The sequence below is a fragment of the Vitis vinifera genome, chromosome 18 (genome assembly GCF_030704535.1).
Source record: "Vitis vinifera cultivar Pinot Noir 40024 chromosome 18, ASM3070453v1".
NCBI classification, from domain to species: domain Eukaryota; kingdom Viridiplantae; phylum Streptophyta; class Magnoliopsida; order Vitales; family Vitaceae; genus Vitis; species Vitis vinifera.
This window is the reverse complement of record NC_081822.1, coordinates 665,590-676,734: the sequence shown is the minus strand read 5'-3', so window position 1 is coordinate 676,734 and position 11,145 is coordinate 665,590. Positions and strand designations below refer to the sequence as shown.

Below are 11,145 nucleotides of genomic sequence, written 5' to 3'. Positions count from 1 at the left end.
GTTAAACTAGAGAATGACGAAAGAAGGTTTCGATGTCTTCTATGCCACTGAACTATTTGATGTTAAAAGAATAACAAGAGTGAAGAAACAATCACATACATTCGTCCAAAAAAATAAAAATAAAAATTTTTATTAGTGACATTAATATATACAAAAAAAAATGCCCCATACGGTCCAATAATATGATTTTAAACCATATTAAATCATGAGGATGTTTCCCTCTGAACCGACTATTTGACCACTTGGTCATGGCATGAATGATTTTTTGTTTTTGTTTCGTTCTATTTTTATTTTTTAAAGTAGTTTTCATTGCCAAACTTGATATCAAATGATTACATATATTATTAATTATCTTAACATTTTAGAATATGCGAGATCTTGAAAAATATTTAAAAATCAACATCGATGGATTAGTAGAATTGCACTCATACAAATCAATCATGTGGTAGGAATCGAATTTGAATTGGTAACATAAGAATTTTCAATTTTCTATTCTACCAACTAAGTTATCCCGATTTTTCTTGGTCCATCATAGTTATTTTACTAAATGACTAAGTCTATGTCAATTATAAATAAAAAGAGGAAACACTATTACAAAACAAAACAAAGTGAGAAAGTACAAGAAACAAAAGTGTCAAATATTACAAATTTCCAGCCCTTTCTATTTTTTAATTTCATCCTCACTATTCTATATTTTCACAGCTCATACAATTAATTAAGAAAATAAATTTCTTAAAATATTTGTATACTTTGTATGAACCAGTTTCCACCAACCCTGTCAACAGCATTCAGCCTCCTGTGCTCACTTCTGGAATCAAAGGCCGGCCTCATTGATTTTATGCTTGAGCTATACTCATCGTCTCACATAAAAACACTAAGCACATGACAAAAACCTTACACCGTGTGCTGGGCCCTCCAATTCATTACGCGCCTTCGTTTTAACCTTTAAACTCCATTAATCTCATATTCTCAGCCCCAGATCAGGGTTTATGATTTTTCTCCACTGATCGAAAACCATGGCTGCTCCGGCTGCCGGCGAACGCTCTCTGCAGGAAACGCCGACGTGGGCTGTGGCGCTGGTGTGCGCCGTCTTTGTGATAGTGTCTGTACTCATTGAACATGGAATCGAGTCTCTTGCAAAGGTAGAGTGTTGCTTGTCATCTCAGTCTTGAAAGTTTTTGAGGCAAAAAGGAACGAGCAAAATAAAATAGATTTACTTCTAATGATTTCAGTTTCTCTTGAGGTACTTTCGGTGATCCAAATCAAAACCAAGACTTTATTTGGTTTTTGAAATTTTTGAAGAAAAAAGAGAGTGAAATAAAATCTAAATTTAAATTTAAATTTAATTATAAAAAAAAAGTTAAAATTAAATCTAATAAATTTTTCTGACACCTTTTTTCTAAATTTATTTTTTCTTCGTATAAAAATATTAAAAAATAAAAAATCAAAGTATTACTTTAAATACGCCTTTTTTTTTTCTTTTTGAAAAAAATAGTAATAATTTCCATACAAAAACTTTTAGATTGAAAATGTAATTTCTTTTTCAATATTTTTAGCCAAATAAATATAACATAAAGGATTGATTCTGATTTGATTGATTATTGTTTGTGATGACAGTGGTTTAAGAAAAAGCAGAAGAAGGCCATGAGTGAAGCCCTGGAGAAAATAAAAGCTGGTTGGTTCTATCATTCTCATTCGTAATAACTTTATGTGGACGATAATTCTTTGAAAAACAATTCTTAAAATTCAGCTTTTTAAGAAGCTAAAATAATATTTTTTAAAATAAAAAATTTATTTGAAAGCTGATTCTAAACAAAAGTTTTCTTAACCCGTTCTTTTTTATTCCAGCTTTTCTTCCTAATTTAAATTATTTTGCATAGAACTCAAAAAATTTCTGAAAAAAATATTTCAAATTCATTCTCAAATATTATTATTGTTTAAAAGATTATTCTCATGAACTACAACCTTTTTTTTTATATATATAAAAAAAAAGGTTAAAAAAATATATTACTTTTTTTTGGAATAAATTTAAGATATTTTCAATTATCCTTTTAGTGTACTTTAAGAAATAATTAAAAAGCATATATTTATATCGGGATAACAACGGAGGGAACGAAGTTGTCCTTGTCCTAACCTCATCTTGTTTATTTAAAACAATTTTCATCTATATTTCATTAAAAAAAATCAAATAAGATGTGAATTTTTATACCAATCTTCATGTTTAATTTTATTTTTCTTAAATTTTAATTTTTTTAAAAAAAATTTAATTTTTAAAATTTGTAATTACATTAAAACAAATATTGTTTATAAATAATTAGAATATTATAATTTTTTATAATTTATTTTATTGAAAAGAATTTACTCTTATTATTATTATATTAAAAATAGGATTTAAAATTAATTTGATAGATAATTGGTACATGAAAAGATAATACTCAAATCTACATTAAACCCGTCTTGGGTTAAAAAAAAATCAAATTTACTTTTAACTCATTTATTTAAGTTTTAAATCCATCCCATTAGAGATGGGACAAGATTGTAGCCAAAAAAAACCCATCCCATATATATATATATATATATATATATATAAATGTTCATAATGAATATATAAATCTATAAAAATATTTTTTATATTTAAAATTTTAAATTGTTCTAAAAAGTGAATAGAAAACTGTTTTTGAAAGATTATTCTTAAAAACCATTTTCTACAACTTGTCAAACATAGCTTTACTTACTCTTTGGTGCTAAAAGCACCTCAGTGATTAATTTTTATTGTTTTTGGATACACAGAGTTGATGCTACTAGGCTTTATTTCATTGCTACTCACCATCGGTACTAGATTCATTGCCAAGATATGCATCCCTGCTGAACTGGGAAGCACCATGCTTCCGTGCAAGCGTGGTTATAAGGACGGCGGCGGATACGGTGGTGGCGGTGGTGACGACGGCGACGACGGAGGAGATGGCAGGAGAAAGTTATTATCATATGCTGAAGAAATGATATTGCGTAGAGTTTTGGCCGCCCAGGCTGGAGGTGACTATTGCTCCAAATCTGTAAGTCACCACCACGATTTTTATTACGTTGACTCCATATTTGAGACTGCAATTCTTTTCACAGCAGAGAAATTTGAAAATGTTGAGGGAGTTTGTTAAGATGATACCATCAACTTAGATTTTTTGGTTACTTGGGTAGTTTAACAACGGTTATTTTTGTGTAAATTAGGATAAAATACCATTGATTTCGCAAACGGGAGTGCACCAACTGCATATATTTATATTTATGCTGGCAGTTTTCCATGTGCTTTACAGCGTCGTGACCATGGCTTTGGCCCAGGCCAAGGTAAGTCCACGTTATCTTAGCCCAAAGTCTCACTCGTACTGAGGGCATTCGGAAGCCCATGTAAGTTTTTAAAGGGCCTGGCCCAATAAAAGCCCACTGTAACTTGGAGTTGGGCCTAGAATACGTTATGATTGGATTTGATGCTTTTCTTGTGCGTGTTGATCAGATGAAGAAATGGAAGTCTTGGGAGTCGGAGACATCTTCCTTGGAATATGAATTCACAAATGGTAATCTTTTCATTCTTTTAACTTCCATCGTGTTTGAATTCAAGGATGTGAAGGGGGATGGTTCAGGACCCTGTGATCTTGACTTCTAAACTTGTTCCCATCCCCATCTTTAAAAAAAATTAACTTTTAGATTCTTTTTTTTTTCTCATTTTCTACTTTAAAAATGTTAAAAATATATATAATAAATAAAATTTATAAATAAATAAATATTATGTACTTTTATAATTATTTTGATGAAAAATAATTTTTTAAATTTTATATATGTTAAACGATAAATTATCATTTTAACTTGGACTTCTAAATATTTGATGGGCTGGGCTTTTATCTTGTTCTTCCAGATCCAGCGAGATTCAGGTTCACCCATCAGACTTCCTTCGTGAGGCGCCACGCTGGCTTCTCCAGAGCACCTGGGATTAGATGGATTGTAAGGCGATAGGGTCCATGCTTGTTTGTCTGACCAGGCCTAAAACTAGGCCCATTCAATTGAATCAATCCAAATATGGGCTTGGGCCTGTATAATTTTAATTTCCAGGATTTTTATTATTCATATTATTTCCAAATTTGCCAGGTGGCATTCTTCAGGCAATTCTTTGCCTCAGTGACGAAGGTGGACTACACAACAATGCGTCGTGGATTTATTAATGTAAGCGGACTTCTTTATTTTTCAGCCAGGAAATAAATTATTATCAATCATAAATATATCATACTTTTAGGATTTTCAATATAATTATCAAATCATATTTATTTGAATTATGTATATTTTTATATAGAAGGAATATTTTATATTTCTGCAAATATGACCGTGGCAAATAAAATTTTATTTTAAAAATAAAAAACATATATTTTTTATAAAAACATTTTAAAATATAATTATAAAACATAAAATAAAATATAATGGCATTAGAAGTTTAAAATAGGCTTTAGATTTGAAAAAAAAAAAGTAGTATTCCATATGTAGAAGGTGTTTGATAACTATTTTTTAAGTCAGTTATACGTTGTTTGGAAAATAAAACACGTTTTAATAATTATAAAATATAAAATATTTTTTTGTTCTTAAAAATAAAAAATAAAGACTTATTTGGCAATTGTTTCAAGATTAATTTTTTTTCTCCAAAAAAAAAAAAAAGGGACGTTTAATAGTTAGAAAACAGTTTTTATTTTTTATTTTTTATTTTTTATTTTTTAAATGATGTTTTTAGAAAACATATTTTAGTTGTCACTTGTTTTTTTAAAAAGTTATTTTAAAAAATAATTATAATAATTAAAAATAAAGAACTATATATAGAATTATTTTAAAAATATAAAAAATAAGTTAAAAACATTTCAAATTATCAAAGAGACTTTTATTCTACAAAATATAATAAAATAGTTTTTGAAAACAGTTTTCAAAACCGTTTTAAAAAATAATTATCAAACAAAGTTTAAGATACTTTCAAACAATTTCTTTTAGTTATTTTCACTTATTGATAGCTATTTTTTTAAAATAATAATTATACAAATAAGAAACATGATTAAAAATAAAACACTGTTTATAAAAAAAAATTTAAAACATAAGAGATAAGTTAAAATAGACTTTTGTTGTAAAATATAAAAATTATGAAAAATTATTTTCAAAAGTTGTTTTTAAAAATACTTTTTTAGAGTATAGTAGTATATGGTGTATTTGGAATGTAACATGATTTCTAACAAATGCAGGCACATCTAGCTCCAAACAGCAAATTTAACTTCCACAAATACATAAAGAGATCCATGGAAGATGATTTCAAAGTGGTTGTGGGTATTAGGTCTCTCTCTTTCTTCATTGTTTTCACTTTTCAGCTTTTTATCTCATTCCACCTGCCTAACCATTATTCTATTGGTATTACGGAAGAAAAAGGTAACAAACCATCCAATATTAAGGATGGAAATAGACATCTCATCATTATAAAAAAAAAAAAAAAAACTTTTAAAAAAATAATTACATTAAAAATAATTATAATATTGTAAATTTTATAATTTATTTTTACAATAAATTATTTCATATTTTATATGTAGTAAAAATGAGAAAAATAAATTAACTTTAAGGTTATTTGATTAAAAAGGTCTCTCAAAATCCAATTTTTTAAATTTAACCTCTCAACTTTTTTTGATCTCATTTGGACAAAAATGTCCTTATTATTTTCTTGTAAAAATAATCATTTCTTTTAAAACCTACATGTAAATACTTAAAATGAAAAAGGACATTTATATAAAATAAATAAATTACTTTTCTATAAAATAAAAAAAACATATTAGAATGATTAAATTTTCAATTTGGAGATTATTTCATCAATTTTAACCAAATATTTCTTAACTTTACATACACTAGACTAGATTTGTATACCAAAAAAACTCATTGCATTAGTATTACTACTTAATAAAAGAAACATCAAGTTAATTTTAAAAATTATCAAAATCATACTATAGTTTCAAAAGGCGTAAAAATTTCCTATAACTTAAGTGTAATGCGCAACACAAGACATGCGTTTGAATTAAGTGAAATGTGACATGAAATGCATATCAACCTTATAAAATATGATTCAATTTTATTTATTTTTAGATTCCAAATATTTAAGAAAAGCATACAATAAAAAAATAATGAAATTATATGAGTTTGAATATATAATTAAAAATTTCAAGAAAAAAAATATTTAAAAAGGAAGAGTAAAGTGGATAAGGGATGTCTCTTCAATAAGTCTTTGCAATCGAAGTGTTATAATTAGGGAGTGGTGCACTTCAAGTGCATATTTTAAAACCATGAAAGCACAATTTTGCTAGAAAGATCCTACTAATTTATTCATATGTATATATGTACTAACATTTTTATTTTGGTTGAAATTTGCAGTATGCCATTGTGGATTTTTGCCATCATCTTCATGCTTCTAAATGTTTACAGTAAATTACACTCTCTCTCTTTTCAGATACTCACACATACATCATGGTAGATCTCTCTCCTAATTCTGTGTTTTCAACCTCATTTTTGCAGAATGGTACACCCTCTCATGGATGCAAATAGTGCCAGTCACGGTAAGAAATACATATTTGAACTCATTCAATCTAAAAATTGTCTGCTCTGTTTGGATAGCAGAGCACTTCAAAAAATTTAACTGATTTTTTTGTAAACATGTGTTTTGATAAAAGTGGCCTCCAAGCCTTTCAACATCAAATAAAAACTTTTAAGAGAACCACTGCCAAACAGAGTATAAGGTTGTTTGAATTAATTTTTATTTTGTATTTACTTATGCAGATACTTCTTGTAGTGGGCACCAAGCTTGAACTGATTATCATGGAGATGGCAGAAGAAATCCAAGATAGAACCACTGTTGTTAAAGGGGCCCCAATTGTGGAGCCAAACAACAAGTTTTTCTGGTTTAATCGGCCTCACTGGGTTCTCCTTTTGATTCATTTCATCCTTTTCCAGGTGAAGTTTAGTGGCTTGATTAGTATAAGTATATTAAATAAAATAGCCACTAAATTGTACTTAAACCCGGTTTGGATCGGCTTTTCGGAATCCAAATTAATTTATTATTTTTATAAACTTAAATTATGTAGGTCTTGTTTGAGATGGTGCCTAGTAATAACTTTATTATAATTTATATAAAAATAATATTTTATGTTTAACAAAAATTTTTAGGTATATTATTCTTTGTAAGATTGTCACTGACTCTTAACATTTTTGTACAGAATGCATTTCAAATGTCATTCTTCCTATGGATAACTGTGAGTGATCTCAAGCCCTTTATAACATCTCTGGTTTTCGATCAATTAGTTCATTTATGGACAACTTTCTATTTTGTAATTGCAGTATGAATATGGGATCAAGTCATGCTTCCATGAAAACTTGGCTGAGATTTTGGTGAGACTTGTCTGTGGAGTTGCCCTTCAAATCCTCTGCAGCTACATCACCTTCCCTCTCTATGCCTTGGTAACACAAGTGAGTATTCCTGATAATCCATGAGAACATGGTAGAAAGATTATGTTTCGTGTTTGGATTCCCAAACAAAATTTTGTTCGTAGAAACAGAAGAACTGTTTTCAAGACATTTCCCGTAAGCTTTTCATTCAAATCGATAGCGTAAAAATTACAATGACCAAATGTGCACCTCTCTGCAGATGGGTTCTCACATGAAGAAATCAATCTTTGAGGAGCAAACCGCACAGGCCCTTAAGAAATGGCAGAAGGCTGCAAAGGAGAGGAAGAAGTTGAGAAAAGCAGGGGGAGATATTGCTCCTGGGAGTCTAGGTGGAGAAAACACACCATCCCATGGCGCTTCACCCTTGCATTTACTACGCAACCACAAGTACAGGTCTAGTACAAATGAAGTGGAAAGTGCTCCCACTTCCCCGAAATCATGCCAGTCTGACACTGATCTCTCTGACATGGAGGGTTCTTCTCGTCATGGGCATCATCAATCAAAAGAAAATGATCATCTCGACAGAAATGCAGAGTCACATAGTATTGACTTTTCCTTCTCTAAGGCTTAGAAAATGCGTTCAAGTCTAGTTTGATGATATATATCTATGAAGTTTCAGTGAGGGATCATATGTAACAATCTTAATTGTTGTATAATTAATTAAGAAGATAATGATGAATTAGAAAATAATTCTCGGATTTTGCAAACCATTTCGGTTGTTGATTAGAATTTTTTTGAATATGTTCTTGAATTTATGGATTCGGTTAGAAGAAAAATATATTTGGTTCTTATTGTTTGAACTAATGTTTCTAATCATTTTTGTTTGGAATTGGCGCGGAGGGTTTTACTTTACAAAACCCTAATTTGATCTCCACCTTGTACGTCCTTTCGATCATTTTCTTCCCTTTGGAGTGATTTTCCTTTTTTTTTTTCTTTTTTTTTTTCATATTGGGGAAAAAAAAATTGAAAAGAAAATGAAGAAATGGGAGCACCATAAAAACCATCATGCACTCCCTTTTTTTGGTTTCTTTTTGTTTTCTCTTTTCCCTGTAAATGGAAGTGGACAGCCGGGGTGGAGATGAAATGGGGATGAGAAATCATGTCGAGGAAGGGAAAAGACGGGAGAAAGGAAGGGGAAAGATGGAGAAAAGAAAGGAAAAGATGAGGGAAGGGAAAGGGGAAATGTGATTTCACATGGCCTTTAGAAAAATAAAGGATAAAAAAGACTCGGGTTTTTAGACTTACCTTTTCAAATGAAACATGAATCATCATTAAGATGCAAGTAAGGGGGTGTTTGGTACGTCGGAATAGGGAATGAAAATAATATTTTGTTTCCTTTCCTATTTCTTAGTGGAATGGAATGAATTTGATGATTCCATTTATAGCATTTGGATGAACTTAGGAATGCAAGATTGGAATGATTATTTGTTTCCATTCCAATGTTTGATAATAATAGGAATGGAAATGAAAAAGAAATAAATTTACAATAATATCCTTACATATAATTTAAAATATTTTTTTATTTTTACTTTTATTTAAAAAAAATAAAATTTGAGAGGTTTTTTGTTATTAAATAATAAGACTAAAAAATATATATATACTCAATAAATAAAAAATTAACCATAAAAAATCGTATAACCCTAATGCACAAATATTCAATTATTATTTTTATTAAAAATTTGAATAATTTGTCATGCTTAAGTAGTTATAAAATTATATTTTTCAAAAAAAAAAAATTATTTATTATAATATTTAAATTCTCAAAGCTAGCAAATGTTTTTCCTATTTTCAAAAAAGGAAATAAAAGAATTCAAATTTATTCTAATTTTCAACAAGTATCATATCCGATAAAATCCATAACCTTAAAAAATTTTAAATATTCGTTTTTTTATCAAAATTTTAAATAATTTGTCATGCAAAAAAAGCTATAGAATTATATTTTATTAAGAAAAAAAAAGAGAAAAAAAATATAAGAACATATAAATTGTCAAAGCTACCAAATACTTATTTCTTATTTGCAAAAAAGGAAATAAAAAAACACAAACTTCATTCTAGTTCTCAATATAAGTACCATATCTACTAAAATCTACAACTAGTATATCCTCCAAAATTAAGCCATCAAATCAATAAAAAAGTTCATAGGAAATTGATGAAACAAAATCCAACCTAAAATTTCTATCAATCCAACCTAAAGACAATAAATTAACAAGGATGCAATATGGAGATCGAAAAAATCTTCAATATTTTTAAGTACCATATCTTTCTAAGTACCATATCTTTTTATTTTTTTCCTAACCATTAAAAATTTTCAATATTGTAAACACGTGAAATCGAAAAATCTTTTTCCAACCATTTCAATTTTTCTCTCCAGTTTCCATTAATACAAGATAAAGAAACATCAAAGATTCCAAACATAAATTAATAAAAAAAAATTAATCGATTTATAGAGAAGAAGAAACACATATAAAAAAGTGAAGAAGAAAGAGAAAATAAGGTAAACCTGATCGAAGATGTACAAGGGAGTTTTCAGAACCTAGTTGCAGCAAACAATGACGAATCCTAGATCCAACAATCAAAATGAACATCCAAAACCCTATAAATTAGAAATTGATTTTTTTTTTTTTAAATATCGTGGAAGGTTTAATTGATTCAATTTGGAAGAATCACTTGTTGCAGAGAATTGGATGATGAGTGGGTCTCTAACTTTCCAAAGAAGATAAGAAGTGGATGATGAATGGATCTCTACCTTTACAAAGAAGATAAACATCGGGTTTGAAGAACAAGATAAAAGGGTAAAATAGTAATTTAGGTTATTTTATATTATCAAATAGGTTTAATGAATCAGAATACCACCTACTTTTAATGAATGCAAATCCGACTCATAAGTTGGATTTGATTTCTGCCGGAATAATTTTTTATTTCATTTCCGCCTTCTTAACATTTATCCAAACATAGGAATAAGGGAGAAAAGGAATGAGATGTCTATTCCTACTCCCTATTCCCGTGTACCAAACACCCCCTAAGTGTAATTGGATTACTGTTTTTAAAAAAAACACTTTTAAAACCTTTTTCATGTTATAAATTTTTATTTTTTAAGTGTTAACAAAAATAAAAAATATTTTTTAAAATCATTATTAAATGCAATTAAAAAAAATTGATTTTCAAAATTTTTAAACCACATCAATCTTTATAATTATTATAAATTTTTAAACAACATCAACCCTTATAATTATTGTAAGTATAATTAATTTGATCGATTTTGATCAAATTACATTGATTTTTTAATTGTCATTTCCATATAGAAATTTTTTTATTTATTCATATTTTAACTTGAGATTGTGTTTGAGATTAGGAATGTATTTAATAGTGATTATAAAAAATATTTTTAAAGTGCATTTAAACATTTGAAAATTTTTATTTTTCAAATATTAAGAATGCGAAAAATACTTCTTAATATTATTGTCAAACAAACTTTTAATATTTCTAATACTTGAAATTTTTTATCATTTAAGTGTTATAAATATTAAAAATATTTTATAAAATCACTTTTAAAAGCATTTTGATTTTATTTGAAATGTTTTTAGTGAAAACATTTTTGATAAAAATGTTTTTAAGATAATGACTAATCGAATATTTTTTCAAAAAATA

The 11,145-nt window shown here is 27.9% G+C and overlaps 1 protein-coding gene across 1 annotated transcript; it reads left to right on the top strand.

Moving 5' to 3' along the window:
- The first annotated feature begins 901 nt into the window (after positions 1–901).
- LOC100264998 (MLO protein homolog 1) lies at positions 902–8,207 on the top strand. Its single transcript, XM_002272966.4, has 14 exons — positions 902–1,142; positions 1,618–1,675; positions 2,791–3,053; positions 3,223–3,339; positions 3,506–3,566; positions 3,905–3,990; positions 4,135–4,209; positions 5,262–5,350; positions 6,430–6,479; positions 6,571–6,611; positions 6,832–7,005; positions 7,269–7,304; positions 7,390–7,518; positions 7,697–8,207. Exons 1-14 carry the CDS (start codon positions 1,017–1,019, stop codon positions 8,066–8,068), a joined length of 1,677 nt encoding a protein of 558 aa, XP_002273002.1. The 5' UTR covers positions 902–1,016; the 3' UTR covers positions 8,069–8,207.
- The last annotated feature ends 2,938 nt before the right edge of the window (positions 8,208–11,145 follow it).